The sequence below is a fragment of the Sarcophilus harrisii genome, chromosome 5 (assembly GCF_902635505.1).
Source record: "Sarcophilus harrisii chromosome 5, mSarHar1.11, whole genome shotgun sequence".
In the NCBI taxonomy this organism is placed as follows: Eukaryota; Metazoa; Chordata; class Mammalia; order Dasyuromorphia; family Dasyuridae; genus Sarcophilus; species Sarcophilus harrisii.
The window spans coordinates 7,452,547-7,468,803 of NC_045430.1; the positions used below are offsets into that span (position 1 = coordinate 7,452,547).

Consider the following 16,257-nt stretch of genomic DNA (forward strand, 5'->3'; position numbering starts at 1 on the left):
CCACCCCCTCCTACTCCTGTCCCTGGAATCACTGTCTTCCCTCACCCTCATCCCTCGCGGCTCCGGGACTCTCTTGTTGGTCCCCTCCCCCAGCACGAGCCCCTTAATAATCAGACCACTGCCCCTTATCTCCACACCTTTCCCCGTTTCCTTGACATCTCAGTTCTTCCTTTCCCTCCTCAAGCATCCCCCACTATCCATGACCAGACTCCCTCTCAGTCCTGGGGTCCCTCCTCCCACCCAGACCAACTGCAGCCCTTCAAGCATACCCCTGGATTCCTTGCCTCCTCCCACTGGACTCTTGCCCAAGTTCGGCCCTAAAAGCTCCACTCGAAGCCCTCTTCTCACTGAGTCTTCCTTTTTGCCCCCAACCCCCCCCCCCCAATTCCCTTCTAAGGCCGAGATCCCTCGCCCTGCCCCCATTCTGGATCTCCCCCCCCCAGGCGGGGCGGTCCTAAGCCCCGCCCCCCACGGAGCCCTCCCCCAGGCCAGTTCATCGGTGGCCAGCAGAGGGCGTGACAAAAATGGGCGCTCTAGACCCCCCAGGAGTTGCGAGGGTGTTAGGGGGCATGCTCTGGCTGTTCTGAGTCACCGCTTCCCTCCCATCCCCAGAAATGTCTGCGGCTGAACCCCGACGCTCCCGTGTGGGTGTCTAAGCAGCGGGTGCTCTGTGCCCTCAACCACAGCCTGCAGGATGTGCTCAACTACGGCCTCTTCCAGCCCCCCTCCCAGGGGCGGGCGGGCAAGTTCCTGGACGAGGAACGCCTGCTTCGGGACTACCCGCCCAACATGGACACGCCCCTGCCCTACCTGGAGGTGGGGCTCGGGAGGGGGCGGAGCCCGGGGCGGAGACGGGAGCTGGGCCTGGGAGACTGACAGCTGTTCTTGGGGGTGGGAGGTAGTTTTTGTGACAGTTTTGTGTGGATGGGATGTGTGCGTGTGTGCACCTGTGCATGCGTGTGTGTGTGCACAGAGAGGTGTACAAGTGCTGTGTGTGTGTGTGGCTATATAGGGGGTGTGTGTGTGTACCTGTGCATGCGTGTGTGTGTGTGTGTGTGTGCACAGAGAGGTATGTAAGTGCTATGTGTGGTTATCTGTGTGTGTGTATGTACGTGTATATGTGTGTGCACAGAGAGATATATGTAAGTGCTGTGTGTGTGCTCAGGCACAGAGGGGGCTTCTGTGTAGGTACTGAGGGGCTGTGTATGCCCAGTGAGAGCTGTGTGTATGATGGGAGCTGTGCCCAGGGGGTATATACAGGGGGAGCCATCTGTCTGGTGCTGAAAGCTTCATGGCTTTGTGGGGGCCGAGGGACTGATTCTCCCAGAGGAAGGGCGTCTGGTGAGGGCCCCGGCAGGGACCCCCATCTCCTCTTCTGGGTAATCTCTGAAGCTTGAAGGGTGGCAGTGGGCATGGGGAGGGCAGTGACCGGCTGAAACAGCGCCTCTCCCTCTTTGGTTTCCCCTCACCGGGCAGTTCCGCTACAAACGAAGAGTTTATACCCAGAGCCTGCTGGACGACAAGCAGTTTGCAAAGTTACACACCAAGGTGATGTCGTCGAGGTTCTTTAGGGAGGATCATGGGACATGGGAGAGAGGGCCCTCCAGAGTTCATTTTATCCAGTTCCCGGGTTCTAGGCAGGATTCACTCCCCTAACCCAGACAAGGGGACCCATGATTTCAAAAGCTGACTTTCCTGGTATCTTCCTCCCTCTCCCTTCAGTTTAGCTTCAGTCTCCCCCAACATGAGATCAGGACAAGGGGGTGAGACGCATGGCTCCAGGGTGGGAAGCAGGCTAGAGAGTTAAGATGGGGTGGATGCTTGGGATGGATTAGAAGTGCGGAGCCCGGGGGCCGGTGTTGGGTCATGGGGCCCAGCTGACGGGCCACTGCGGACACACTTCGGTATCCCAGGCAAACCTTAAGAAATTCATGGAGTATGTCCAGCTTCACAGCACAGAGAAGGTGGCCCGGCTTCTGGACAAGGGGCTGGACCCCAACTTCCATGATCCTGACACAGGAGGTGAGTGGCTAAGGCAGGGTGAGGACAGTGGCCCAACTCGGACCTCCCGTCGGGGTCTTCATTGAGGAGCAGATTACGGGGCCGGCCCTGATTCTGTCTGTGATGCACTGATTTTCCCAGAGTGCCCCCTGACCCTGGCTGCCCAGATGGATAGTGCCACTGATTTACTAAAGGTCCTGAGGAACGGTGGGGCCCATTTGGACTTCCGCACTCGGGAAGGGCTGACGGCTTTGCACATCGCCACGCGCTGCCGGAACCCCGGTGCCCTGACGGTCAGTGTGCGAAAGGATGTTGGAAGCAGGCGGGGCGGGGAGAGAGGGGGAATCCAAGACTTTGATGACCCTGGCTCTGGACTCTGACCCCCATTCCCCCTCACCAATCTCCTCATAGACCCTGCTGGACCTCGGAGCATCCCCAGACTACAAGGACAGCCGTGGCCTGACCCCTCTATACCATAGCGCCCTGGGAGGTGGGGACCCCCTCTGCTGTGAGCTCCTGCTCCATGACCATGCACAGATAGGGACAGCTGATGAGAACGGATGGCAAGAGATCCATCAGGTGAGAAGCCAGGGAGCTGTGGGGGGAGGTGGCACATGGAGGAATCAGGGCATGGGGGGAGAAGAGGGCACCCGAGGAGCCTCCTTCATCCTCTTCTCCCTGCCTCTCCCCTTTAGGCCTGCCGTTTTGGGCACGTCCAGCACCTAGAGCACTTGTTATTCTATGGAGCTGACATGAGGGCCCAGAATGCGTCGGGAAACACAGCTCTGCATATCTGTGCCCTGTACAATCAGGTGGGGCAGTATGTGACGTGATGTTGTGTGTGTGTGTGTGTGTGTGTGTGTGTGTGTGTGAGAGAGAGAGAGAGAGAGAGAGAGAACAGAGAAAGACAGAGATACAGAGACACAGAGAAAAAAAACAGAGAGACATAGAGAGAAACAGAGAGACAGAAAGATACAGAGAGAGAGAGACAGAGAAAGAGAGACAGAGACAGAGAGAAAAAACAGAGAGAGAGAGAAAGAGAGAGGAGAGAGACAGAGAGATGGAGAGAGAGACACACAGAGATAGAGAGACAGAGAGAGAGAGAGACAGAGACAGAGAGACAGAGAGAGAGACACACACACACAGAGACAGAGATAGAGAGACAGAGACAGAGAGAGATTTGTGTGTGAAAAATGTGCAAGACCTGGGTGTGTGTGAGAGAGAGAGACCTGTGTGTATAAGTTGGGAAGTGTGTGAAAACTACGGGTATGCCCCATACAAAAAAGTAAGACTCTTTAGCATGTATCTATGGCTGTTTTCCCTGAAAAACCAAATGTAACCTGTGTCTCCACGCCCCCTACAACATAAGGTGTGAACAGTGAGTCTGTGAGTGTCTTGTATGGCTAAATGTGGTTCACACGACATGTAAATGTGTGCTGTCCATTGCACATGTCCGTGGGCACAGGTAGGCCAATGTATAAAGTGCACATGATCTCTGTGTGTGTGTGTGTGTGTGTGTGTGTGTGTATGTGCCCCTGGCATGACTGCATCTAACTTGTGTGTGTGAGCGTATGTATGTGAGAGAGACAGAGAGAGACAGAAAGAGAGAGACAGAAACAAGACAGAGAGACAGATGGAGACAGAGAAAGAGAGTGTGTGTATGAGTGTGTGTGTGTGTGTGTGAGAGAGAGAGACAAAGACAGAGAGAGTGTGTGTGTGTGTATGTCCTTGGTATGACTGTGACATGACTTGTGTGTGTTATCCTTGGCACAACTATGCATGTGACTTGCCCGTGTGTACATGTATGTGTATATGAGTGTTGCCCTTGGCACAACTGTATGTGACCTGTGTGTGCCAGTTCTCTGCCTCCACTTCTTGTGACCAATCCCGCTTCTCTCTGAGCCCGATCTTGTGGTTCTCTCCCCCATCCTGCCAACCAGGAGAGCTGTGCCCGCGTTCTCCTCTTCCGGGGAGCCAGTAAGGACGTCCGCAATTACAACAGTCAAACAGCTTTTCAGGTAGGAGGCGTGGCAGGAGCGGCGGGTGCTTGGGGGCGTTAAGGTGGTGGGGAGGTTGCCTCCTTTAGGATGAGGATCGGGGGACTGGGGTGAGTGGGAGGGGGTCAGCTGAGAGAGAAGCCAGGCAGCTCATTTCCCCCTCTTTTGGTCCCAAGGTGGCCATCATTGCTGGGAACTTTGAACTTGCAGAGGTCATCAAAACTCATAAGGATTCTGATGTTGGTGAGTCCCATTCCCCCTCTTCCCTTCCCTCTGCATTAGGGTTATCACAGGTTGTGAACTCCTTTTGGGGATGGCCAGGATCACTGGTCTTCAGTGGGATCAGTAAAGATTAGAGATGTTGGGATGAGGGGGTCCTTGCTGGTCATTGAGTCTTTGGAGGTCAGGGAAGGAAAGGGGGTTCAGACCTGGGGAAAGGATGTCAAGGTTACTGAGGATCCAAAGGGGTTGGAGACTTCCACTGGCCACAGCTCCCTCCGCTGGCCTGACTTCAGAGTTCATGGTCTGTTGGTTCCCAAATCGCCTGGTCAGTGACCCTGCAAAGGTCCATATGGGGTAGAGACAAGGGCATTATTGGGAAGAGGAAGATTGCGCAGGGTAGAGTAGTTAACTGGTGGTTACAGCAGGGGGTGCTTAGACTCCATCCCAGCTCTGCAGCTTGCTGTCTGTATCGTGTGACCATGGACAAGCCATTTCCCTTTTCTATAATCCACTTTCTTACCTCTGACAGAGGGATATGAAGACTGCCTTCAGGGCAAGACATGAAAAACATTGGTGAGCAGGAAGTGAGCTAGGAACAGGCTCTTTCTTGGCTGGCCACCTCAGGATCGAAACATTTGGGCTGGCATTAGACAGATTGGGCTTCCCCTGGGTTGGCGTTGGGGTGATACTGAGGTTGAGTTTGGGTGGGAACAAGCTTAGAGTTCAGGTTCAATTTTGAAGAAGGATCAGCATTTGTAAATACCCTTGGAGCCGAGGGAGGGCCATGTTCAGACTGATTCAGGACATGGGTTTTGGTAGTTTTTTTTCTTGAAGAACGTTTCATTTAAGCACAGTTATGTCTCTAAGACTTTCCTGTTTGGGATGGGATCCCAAGTTCTGACGTGGTTTAGGAGAGCAGCATATATTCTGTTTCTGTGCCTAAGCTATATTTGGGTCCAACATTTAGGGTAAGACTCAATTCAGGATAGGCCCTGGAGACTGGTTTTAGGGTGAGGAAATCATTTGGATTCTGGAGTCAGCTTAGGTTGGAGTTTGACTTAGGGTTAAGGTTGAGTTCAACTGAAGGCTGTGGCCATTGAAAAATCACCTCCAGATCAGCACGGGAGGGAGGCGGCCTTCCTGGGAGAAGGCAGCCCAGGGAGCTCCCAATGAAGGACACTTTTGAATATTATCATTTTTTTAATAAGTTCACTTAATTTAAATGACAGGCCAGTTCAGAGGTCCCTATCTCATGGACAGTTGAATTGCATGTGGTAGGGAAATGCCTAAAATGGGGACACCGACTCCTCACCTTGCTTAGAGCCTGCATGGGTCCTATCCTGGCTCTGGGGCAAAAGTCCAGATGGGATTGTGGGAAGGACCCAGAAAGCCAGGCTTTACTCCAAACTCTTGGACTTGTCACCAGGGCAAGTGAGGGGTCATCTGGGACCTTCATAGCTATTCACAGAGAGGTGGGTTGACCTTTTGGGTTCCTCCCAGGGGTGAGATTTGATGGTGTTTTGATTCTCTAAGATGGCAGAATGAGGCTAAGTCTGAGGGATGGCTTCTTTTCATCAAGTTCTTGGTGTGTGTGTATGTGTGTGTGTGTGTGTGCACATGCAGGTGTGTGCCCACAAATATGCATAGGATTTTTAAGGGAGAAACATGGTGACTAAGTTTGGATTTGAACTGAGGTCTTGGTGACTGCAGGCCCAGAGTCCTGTTCCACTTTACCATCTGCTCTGGAGCTTTGGGTTCAGGAGGCAGGAGCAATGGATTGGCCTGGAATCAGGAGTATCTAGAGCCTAGAACTGAGAGGCAGCCAGGTGGTGCAATGAATGGGGCATAGGTTCTGGGATCAGGGGATCTAGAGCTTGGAATTGGGAGGCAGCCAGGTGGTGCAGTGGATAGAACACTGCTCTAGAGTCAGGAGGAGCTAGAGTTTTGAATCAGGAGATAGCCAGGTGGTGCAGTGGATAGAGCACTGGCTTTGGAGTCAGGAGCTTTGAATCCTAGCCTTGACTCAGCTGAGCTGTGTCTTCCTTTCCGTACTTTATTTGTTGCCCGGTCTTCATCAGTGAAGTCCTCACTTTGTGAGAACGAGGCTGGGGGAGGGACCATGGGGTCAAGTGCTCCAGAGTTTATAGTGAGCTAATCTAAGTGCTGTTTGCCTTGGTTCTGAAGAGCCCTTGACCCCGAGACTCCAAAGTCTGAATTCATTGCCCCTGAGAAGGGGCCTTTGGGAGGGAGGTCAGCAGACATGTTTCCCTAGGCCTGGAGTAAAGATTCTCAGTGGCTAGGGTCAGCACGCGGGGCTTTCAGAATGAATTGAGTCAGCCTGGATGTGGCAGGAGTGAGAGGAGTTTGTGCTTTAGATGGGCAGTGTGAGATTCTGGGGTGCCAATGGGACAGACAGCAGATTCTCTCTGGAGGTCAGGGAACCAGAAGAGTTGGAGGAGGGGCCAGCCAGGGAGCAGAGTGTGTGTGTGTAGGGGGGAGTGTCACTGAAAGGAAAGCACTAGATGGTCAGACAATGGCGCTGACTGATGTGCGGATGGGTGTGATTGAGATCCCTGGGGAAAAGCCCCCTGAGCATCCTTAGTGGTGTTTGGGTGTGAGGGAGGCTCCCAGACGGCTGAAGTCTCCCTGAGGACATTCTGCCTCTGAAACAGGAAATCAGGCCGGCCTCCTTGTGGGTGGCAGTGTAGAGGGAGGGGAGGCCAGTCTGCTATCTGATTTCCTTGTTCCAAGTCCTCAGCACTGGAATGGAGTTCCCTGGGCTTTGACCTGTCCTCCAAGGGTCAGGGTGGGGTTTGGGAAGTCATAATTCTATCCCAGGGTCCTCTCTGTCCCATGTGTCCACATTGTTATGTGCCCCAGATGGTATTCTGATCCTTCTGACACTGGCCGTGAATCGGGCTTCTGTTCTGTGCCCCAGCCATCGTTCTCTGGGGACCGGGGCTCGCTCTGTCTCTTTGTCTGTCTGTCTGTCCAGTCTGTGTTCTTTCACAAGAATGGACCGGCACTTTGGCTTTTTCTCTCCTCTCATTCTCTCTAGTCTCTTACCCGCTTTCCTTGACCAGGATTCAGTCAGGTGACACGATCACCCATTCTCTTGGGTGGCTGAGCGCTCAGTCTCCTGTGACAGGTGCTAGGTGGCTCACCACGTGGCCCAACATTCTCAAAAGTGGCCCTCCCAGGCACAGCTAGTGTTTTCTCCCGGCTCCTCTGATGTGGCTTCTCCCTTGAATGCACTAGAAAACAAACCTAGAATGTCCTGTTTTGAGGCTAGGGACATAGAGCTTTGCCATCCCAAAAGGTCCTTTCTATTAGAGCTGAAATTTGGGGAAACTAACTTGGACAAAAGAAGGGATAATTGGCAGAAAGTCTAGTTACATTTAGTTGAAGTAAGTTCTGGGATCTGAATTAATCCCCCACACTCTCTTCCTAAGTCCTGAGGGAATCTGCCTTCACTTCCAAGTCCCCTCTGCTTCTCCTTGGGACAGTAAGCTCCCCCTCTGAGCTCCTGACCCTGGAGGATACATAAAAGTGCCTACATCTGAATGCTCAGACACAGCACAAATACAAAGGCAGTTTCTTAGAAGTTAAATCCTGGTTCTTGTATTCCATGGAGAGACAGATCATGTAACTCAGAGGCAGAAAATCCTAGGTTCAAATCTCCCTTTAGACCCTTGTCATTCTGAGTGAGTCACTTAATTGTGTCTCAGTTTTCAAATCTGCAAATAAAGCTACGATCTTCTGGCCCCTCTTCCCACGACGAACATTTCTCCTGTGTGTGTACTCTGACCACATACAGAGATGGAATTGCAGCCGGTGACCACAATTCCAATATTCTATAGGCATGGTTGGGTACTCATGGGTAAAGCTGGGATTCCTGTGCTCTTAGCGCCAAGAATCATGGGCACTGAAGGGGAAGGAAAATGCCCACATACATTCACAGACAACAGTTGGGCTTGGCCTGATGGCTGGAAGGTTAATAGAGCTTCCCTAGAGCAGTAGATAATGTCAGCGCTTCTGTGCACTGATGAGGAATATTGAACCTTGTATGTGACGTGGCTGAGACTTGAAAGTACTGCTGGGTAATATCAAAGTTAATGTGTTTTTGTGAATAATGTCAGGATATATATGTATATAAATATATATGCATATATACATATGTGGATATATATTTATTATTTATATTTATATATATTTATTTATATATTTATATTTATTTATATATATTTATATTTATTTTTATATTTATTTATATTTATATTATATATTATTTATATATTTATTTATATATATTTATATATATATATACATGTCCTGACATTATTCATAAAATATCTATATCTGTATTGTTAGTACTCTCTGCCATGGGTAACATCAACATTTGTCCTGTAATATTGGCTGATATTGGAATAATGTTGAGTAATATTGGAGAGTACATGGTCCTGTCAGGCTGGTTGAGTCAGTGGATAGTGGTGGAGCTCGGGCCACTGATGGCTAATGTTGCTGTTTACATGTGCCGATGAATAATTTCAGAATACAGTGATGGGAAATGTCCGCGCTCACTGATGGGTAACATCTGGGCTAGTGTGCATTCATGGGTAATGCTGGCACTTGTACGTCCCGATGAGTAACAGCAGTGTTTTGCTGATGGAGCGTGCCAGAGCGGGGGAATCTCGAGGGGCCGTCGGCCCCCCCCCTTACCTCGTGCCCCTTCCTCTAGTGCCGTTCCGGGAGACTCCCAGCTACACAAAGCGGCGACGCCTGGCGGGTCCCAGCGGCCTGGCCTCCCCGAGGCCATTGCAGCGCTCAGCCAGTGATAACGATCTGAAGGCCGAAGCCCGGTCCGGTCCCTCCCCGGGGCCCTCGCTCAGAAGCCTCCCCCACCAGTTACTGCTCCAGATGCAAGAAGCGGGCATGGGCCCCGTGGCAGGGATCCGAGGCCCCCAGAGCCGGTCCCCGTCCCTTCAGCGTCTGCAGGAGGATAAGGAGAGGGACAAGGACCCCACTGTCCACACCCTGGTCAGAGGAGGCCGAAGCAAGAGCAGGTAAGAACCGGGTCAGGGGATGAGGGGATTTGGAGCAAGGAAAATGGTGGGGAGGGGTGAAGGATTTGATCAAGGCAAAATTATGGAGATGGCTGAGGAGGGGAGAAAGGGGGAATGGGGGCTGTGGGGAAAGCTGGCCATAAGGCCTGGGGAGTAAGGAGTGAGAAGAGACTCCTCCTGGCTCCAGGCTGGCCTGATTCCATGGCTACATCTGCTGGGTTTCTGTTGGGCGGTTCCTCTCTGCTCTTCCCGCACCTCCCTCAGACCTGCTGGCCCTTGGGGCTCCCATCGCTAGGGCCATCCCTCACCCCAGCAAATGTAGGATAGTGAAAGAAGGTGGGGAGACCTTAGATGGCAGCGGTTTAAAGTCTATGACTGGTCTCAGGAATCAGGGAGAGACAGGATTGTTTCTGGTGGTGGCAGGGTTATGTAGGATCTTTGTAAGCTTGGTTGTTCAGCAGTTGTGAGAGTGACAGTGTAGTGTACCCGGAAAGCATTGGCTGGAAAGCGGGACACTTGGCTTTTTTAGCCCTGTGATTGGTGACCCTCATCAGGAACTTCCTCTGCAATATCAGTTAATCCTGACTGCCCCTTCTAGGTCTGAAATCCTATGAGAGCATTTGAAAGGTACTAGCTGTGTGTGACTTTGGGCAAGTCCCTTAATTTCTTTAAGCCTCAGTTTCTTCATCTGTAATATGGGAGAGGGGTGCATTCAATAGGGCCCTTCTTGCTCTGAAGCCATTGATTGATTCAGTGATTCTTACCTTCTGTATGGTCAGTTCTGTTCTCGGTTGCTCTAGGGGAGCCTGCCTGTCCCTAGGGATCTCCCCAACTAGTCAACCAAGAAGTTGCTTAGGGACCTAGTTGAGGAGACTGAGGGACAGTGCAAATCCTCCTCCTGGGAGCTCTCGGAGGGGCTGGGGAAGCAGTGGAAGCCAATCAGCTTTTGGGGGCAGGGAAGTCTCCTGGCTCTGAGGTTTTAGGAAGATCACTGAGCCAGATAAAGGCTTGCAGGAGGCAGGAGCCTGCTGGAGAGGGCAGAAGTGAATCAAGCAAGCGAAGCTGAGAGGACATGTGGAAGGCTCCTTGCCTTCTGGCTCTAGGAACAAGGATTATGGAGCTTCTTGGGAGACAAACGGAGAGGCTGAGCCAAGGGGAAGGCTCTATTAGGAAGATGATGACTTCAGGGTGGAAGAGTCAAGTTTAAGGTGACACGGAGATAGATGGAGATGCCCAGCAGGCAACTGGAAGTGCTTGCCTGGCTAAAGAAAAAAAGGGACCTATGTCTACATAGAGCAGCTTCCTACTCAAGTAGCCTGGTCATATATGGGGGCTGGAGAGGCTCCTTTAAGAGATGAAAAGATCAAGGTTCACGGAATATCTGTGACTTGCCCAGGGTCATCCAGTAAATAGGTGACAGAGGTGGAACTCAGGGTCTTCCTGCCTCCGTCTTTATGCTTTTCTTCACACAGGTCAAAAGTGCATTAGTTTTTCTTCTTTTTCTTTATTTCTCGGCCAGCATTTGGGTTTAAGTTGCATTAGCTTTTCTTAAGAACTTCCCTTGTCAGGTTTGATTCAAATTGAGCTTGTGGTTCACTCAAGACTATGAGATCTTTTTCACCATGAACCATAGTTCATTCTCTATGTAGTCATGTGTCTGCCCCATCTAATTGGTCCTGGTGAGGCTGATTTTTGGGGAACCCAAATGGAAGACTTGGGGGTCTCTAATGAGGCACTGGGGAGTCACCTGCAGGATACCTGAAGCCTCTAGGGTAAATGAGGTTGTCAATGAGGTTGTGATGGAAGGGAGCCAGGGCAGCAAAGGGAAGCGGGGGCTCAGCCCTTCGGCCTTGTGGCATGGTCTGATGCTCCTGGGGTCTGGGGATCTCTCGAGCGCTGGGACGGAAGGCCCCGCCCACTAGCCCCTTGCCTGGGAGACGAGAGCGCGATGGGGGCCAGTGTCGGCTGGCTGTGTGTGCTTCCGCAGGGCAGAGCTCAGTCTAGTGCCTCCTTCACAAAGGCAGGTTCGGAGTCCTGCAGCCCTTGTAGCCCCTGCAGCCCTTGTAGCCCCTGCAAACCCCCTAGCCCCTGCAGTCCCCAGGATGCCTCGGGGGAGTTGTTCCGCGGTCCCCGTGGCCTGCGGGTCGATCTCTGCTCTTGCGCCTCAGCCTTCCCCCTCCCTTCTCCATCCCGGAATCTCGGGTCTCTCCCCGCCCCGGGGCCCTGGATGCTGCTACCTGGGGGAGGGTCCGGGGGCCAGAGGAGAGCTGCCCCCTTCCCTGGCCCGCAGAGGGGAGGGCCCCCTGGCGCGGCCGCCGCAGAGGGCAGGGAGCCCGATACGGGCGCGGAGGGAGGCGAGCCGGGCGCTCCCGGGAGCGCAGCCCCGCCGTAGCGGCCGGTCCGTGCGTCCTGAGCCGGCGCTGACAGGAGGGAATCGGGGGGCGGCGGAGAGGGCGGGGGAGCAGCGAGGGGAGGGGAGGAGAGCAGAGGGGCGGGGCGGCCGGCGGCCGTGCGCTGGTGGCGGCGGCGGCGGCGGCGGCGGCGCGGGCCGGGGGGCGGGCGGGCAGGCAGGCGGGCGCAGCGGCCAGGCGCGGGGCGCCAGGAGCGGGGAGCGGGGAGCCGAGCCCTGGCGCATGGAGCGGCGGCGGCCGCGGGCCCTGGCCCCGGCGGGCGGGCGGCGGCGGCGGCGGCTGCAGGAGGCCCAGGAGGCGGCGGCGGCGGCGGGCTGGTGCGGCCCCGGTCGACAGCCCCGGGCGGCGGACGCAGCGGCTGCGGCTGCGGCTGCGGCTGCGGCTGCGGTGAGGCCGGCGGGGCCGGAGGAGCGGGGGGCCGGGCCCAGGCCGAGGCCGAGGCCGAGGCCGGGGCGCCATGGCCATGACCGAGGCCCCGGGCGCCGGCTTCGCCTGCGAGCTGCCCGCAGGCATCGCCTCCGTCACCTACGTGTTTGTCTACAGCCCGAGCGGCCCCGGCGGCGGCCCCGGAGGAGGCGGCGGCGGCGGCGGGGGCGGCCCGGGAGCCCTGGGCCCCGCTGCGGCCACCAGCCCGGCGCCCGCGCCCGCACCTTCGCCCGCGCCGCCCCGGGGCCCGAAGCGCAAACTTTACAGCGCGGTCCCCGGCCGCAAGTTCATCGTGGTGAATGCGCACAGCCCGCGGGGCGAGGGCGAGATCCCGCTGCATCGCGGCGAGGCGGTCAAGGGTGAGCCAGCCGGGCCGAGGCGGGGAGGCGACGGGGGCCGGGGGACTGACTGCCAGGGCCCCCGGGGCGGGTGGGGACGGGCCGGCGGCTGGGGAGGCGGACGGACTGGCGGACTGACGGACCGGGCCCAGGGACAGCCCCGGCGGGAGGGAGGGAGGCAGGGTTGGGGCTCCGGCTGTGGCTGCATCCAACCAAGGTGAGTGGGGGAGGGGGGCAGGGACCGGAGAGCTGGAAGAGGGGGGTGTGTCACTGGGGGAGTGGGAGGGGCCTTAGGGCCCTCTAGAGGCTCAGTGGGCCACTAGGATGGGTAGGTGCTACTATGGAAATTCCCTCAGTCACTCTCGAGGGGTCTCTATTCTGTTGCGCCTCCCTTAGTCACCTCAGAGGGGTCTCTGTGCTCCTTCCCCGGGTCCTCCAGCTTGGGGTCCCTGTGTCAGTATGGAGCTGTCCCCCTGCCACTCTAGGGACTCCCAGTTTCACTGGGGGGAGGGTCTCCTGTGTCACTCTAAGAGGGTGACCTTCTGTTACTAGAGGGTGTGTCTGTGACACTAGGAGGGGGTTCCTATGACCCTACAAGGGGATTTCTCTGCCAGGGGCCCCTTTGTTTTTAAAGTGGGTCTCCTGTCACTATCCTGAGGGATCCATGGCAGTATGAAGAGATCCTCTGTGCCTCTGCTCTGAGGGGAGCTCCACTATCAATATGGGGGCTTCTATCTCTCTGTTGGAATCTCATGTCACTCTCAGATCTCTATCTGACAGTCACTCTGGGGAAGCTGGGTAATTATAGGGGGCCTTCACTGCCCTTCAGTGTCCTGTGAGGAGGTCCTTGGGTCACTGCTGATCCAGGCTTCTGAATCTGGGGTCTGTGATATTTTCTGGGCGTGTATGTTCTGTGGAGTTTGCTTGCTGGTTTTCGGTATAGTTTTCTTTGCATCATACACATTTCATCTTAGTCATTTCAAAACATGATTTTGAGGAGGGGTCACTATAAGTCTCACCAGACCGCTCTGGGGGGCCCGACACATCCAAGGCGAAGGACCCCTGCTGAAGCTGCCTCTGTCACCGGGGTGTTGCTTCTGTCATTGGGAGGGGCTCCCCATAAAAGGGTCTTCACTAGAGGAAGCCATATGTTACTTCAGGTTGTCCTTGAGTCACTTTGTTAGGGAATCTTTGTCAATCTGGGGTTCCTTGTAAATAGAGCAGGTCCTTATGTCAGTGGTTCCCTTGGTCATTGTAGATGGGGTACAGTGTCACGATTAATGCACTGTCTCCATGGGCTGTTCCTTTCTTCCTAAAGGAGGCCATTTGGTCATTTTCAAGAATCCCTGTGTCACTAAGAAGCGGGGAGACTGTCTTTCTTTCCACCAGAGGGGGTTCCCTATGTCCTTTAGAGGGGGAATATCCTTAGTTTACTTTGTATGTATATTTCTATCACACACACACACACACACACACACACACACGGGGTCCCCCTGTAGTTAGGGGGTATTTCTGCATTACAATAAGAGGTTCCTATTTCACTCTGAGTTTTCTCATTGTAAACTGGGCTCTTTGGCTCTGCCTCAGAGAACTGGCTTGGAATTCGATCCCATCCTAGCTTCTCAGGCATCTAGGCCTGGGACTCTGGGCCGGTCAGAAGGCCTGAGCCTCTAGCTCCTTCCAGGTGTGGCTGTTTCTGGTTCAGTCCCTGGGGGATGGGGTGGGATCCATGAGAAAGATAGTTTGGGAAGAAGCTAAGGAAGGGAATGGGAGTTTGAGGAAGGATGGGAATGAGGGATTTGACAAGATTCCTTTTACTTTTTTTCCATTGTTGTCTCCTCTCTTCCCCCCCCCACCCCCAATCCCTCAGGTCCCTTGACTCTCTCTGGTTCTCATTTCTCCCTCTATGTCTTTCTGTTGTCCTCTCTTTAGTTCTCCATTTCAGTCTTTGTCTTTTCCTGTTGTTTTTTTTTTTTAATATCTCTTATATCTTCTTCCTGTGCTCCTAAATTCTCTTCCCCTCCTTTACCCCTTTCTCAGTCTCTTCTCCTCCTCCCCCCCCCCTCCCCTTGTTCATTCTGTTTGGTTCCCATCTGCTCTTTTCTCTTCTCCCATTATCTAGTCCCAAACTGCTCAACGGGCAGAGCTGGAGAAGGGAGATGGGAGGGGACACTGGGAAAGAAGGGGCCCCGAGAAGAGGGGGGGTTCTGTGTGATGCATCTGTCTGTCTCCTCCCAGTGCTCAGCATCGGGGAGGGCGGTTTCTGGGAGGGAACAGTGAAAGGCCGTACGGGCTGGTTCCCAGCTGACTGCGTGGAGGAGGTCCAGATGCGCCAATATGACACCCGGCATGGTGAGTGCCCGATACCCGCTGTCCCAGAGGGACCCTTGACCGCCGCATAGACCTTGCCCTTTGCTCACGTTAATCCACGGGAAGCACATGCCCAGATTCTCAGAGACAGATGGTGGCACACGACAAACACAGACCAACACACACCTGTAACATGTGCCCCGACGCACAGATCGTCCGAACACGCATTTGTCCAGACACGCTTGCAAGGCACGACGTGCTGCACACACCTGTGTTCACGTGACACCCTCACCATATGGACATGCATGCAGCACATGGCATCAGCATTGCATTCACGTGTGCACATACAGGTGCTTGGGGAGAAGCTCCTGCCTAGGCAAGTGACAGGGGAGGGAGGGAGGGAGGCAGGAAAGGAGGAGGTCACTGTAGGACAAAAGGCGTCTTTCCAAATGGACAGATTGCCCAAGCGAGCAGAGCAGGGAAGCCCACAGAGCTTGGCCAGTTGGGGCAGAGGAGAAATTAGGCCAGAGCCTGGGAGGAGCGGCCTGTGGGCGGCCTCTAAGCCCGGGAGAGGGCCTGGCACTTCGGAGAGGGAGGGGCCTGAGAGACGAAGGGATGAGGAGGAGAGAGCAGCAGGGATGAAGGAGGAATCGGCCTAGGTCCCAGCCTGAGAAGGGGCCAGGGAGGCCGTCTGCCTTCCTCACTGTCTCTGGAGGCTGCTCCTGCTGCTGCTGCTCCTGCTGCTGCTGACTTACGTAGCCGCTTAGAATGTTTTCTACCCAGATGGACACAGAGGATATGAAGGGCAGACTGGTACAGGGGAAAATGAACCGGACCCGGCCAGCATCGGCGGCCCCATCAGTCAAGTCACCTACTTTATGGGTGATCGTAGGCAAGTCCCTGAACCTCTGGGTCTCAGTTTCCTCAACTGTTAAAAACTGGAGGTGGATTCAGTGACCTCTGAAGAGTCTTCTGGCTCCCAGTCCTATGATCCCCTGGAAAAATTGTGGGCTCAGAAGGGCTGGCATCTGCAGCTGGGAAGCACCACCAGAGGGAAACTGGAGTTGGTTGCTGGAATGTGCGCTTGGTCCTTGCCCATGGCTCTCAGGCCAGAGGACTGGCCAAGTGCCCGTAGGAGTCCCGTCTGTCCAAAGGCCTCCAGAGGGGGTCCCTGGGAGCTCCAGATTGGTGAGTCAGGTGGAGCGGATCTCGTTGGATAAGTGGCCGAAGGATTGGCTGTGTGGGTCTGGTTGGGGTTTAGGTCTTTGGGATTCTGGGAGGGGATAAATGAGCATGTAGATCTGGGAAAATGGGGAGCGGGCGGTAATTATGCTCAGGACCTCCCGGATGGCTGTGGGTCCGGGAGATTTGTAAATTGTGCAGAAGGAAGCAGTTTAGAGAAGGGAGCAGAGTGTTGGGCTAAATGATCATTTCTCATGGTGCCCTTCGAACTTCTCTGACTGTAACTGGCCTCCGAGGACCCATGCAG

At 54.6% G+C, this 16,257-nt stretch overlaps 1 protein-coding gene across 6 annotated transcripts in view; it reads left to right on the top strand.

Moving 5' to 3' along the window:
* The first annotated feature begins 696 nt into the window (after positions 1-696).
* SHANK3 (SH3 and multiple ankyrin repeat domains 3) overlaps positions 697-16,257 on the top strand; it is a 72,672-nt gene continuing 57,111 nt past the window's right edge. For 5 of the 6 annotated variants that reach the window (XM_031938637.1, XM_031938633.1, XM_031938634.1 and 2 more), the window contains exons 1-11: positions 697-816; positions 1,477-1,548; positions 1,914-2,022; positions 2,143-2,294; positions 2,413-2,580; positions 2,697-2,813; positions 3,942-4,019; positions 4,175-4,241; positions 8,959-9,283; positions 12,238-12,479; positions 14,697-14,810. In XM_031938637.1, the coding sequence (XP_031794497.1) occupies positions 790-816; positions 1,477-1,548; positions 1,914-2,022; positions 2,143-2,294; positions 2,413-2,580; positions 2,697-2,813; positions 3,942-4,019; positions 4,175-4,241; positions 8,959-9,283; positions 12,238-12,479; positions 14,697-14,810 (1,471 nt within the window). In that variant the 5' untranslated portion in view covers positions 697-789. Of the gene's footprint in view, positions 817-1,476; positions 1,549-1,913; positions 2,023-2,142; positions 2,295-2,412; positions 2,581-2,696; positions 2,814-3,941; positions 4,020-4,174; positions 4,242-8,958; positions 9,284-12,128; positions 12,480-14,696; positions 14,811-16,257 lie in introns of those variants that run through there. The other variant, XM_031938638.1, reaches the window with a different exon arrangement.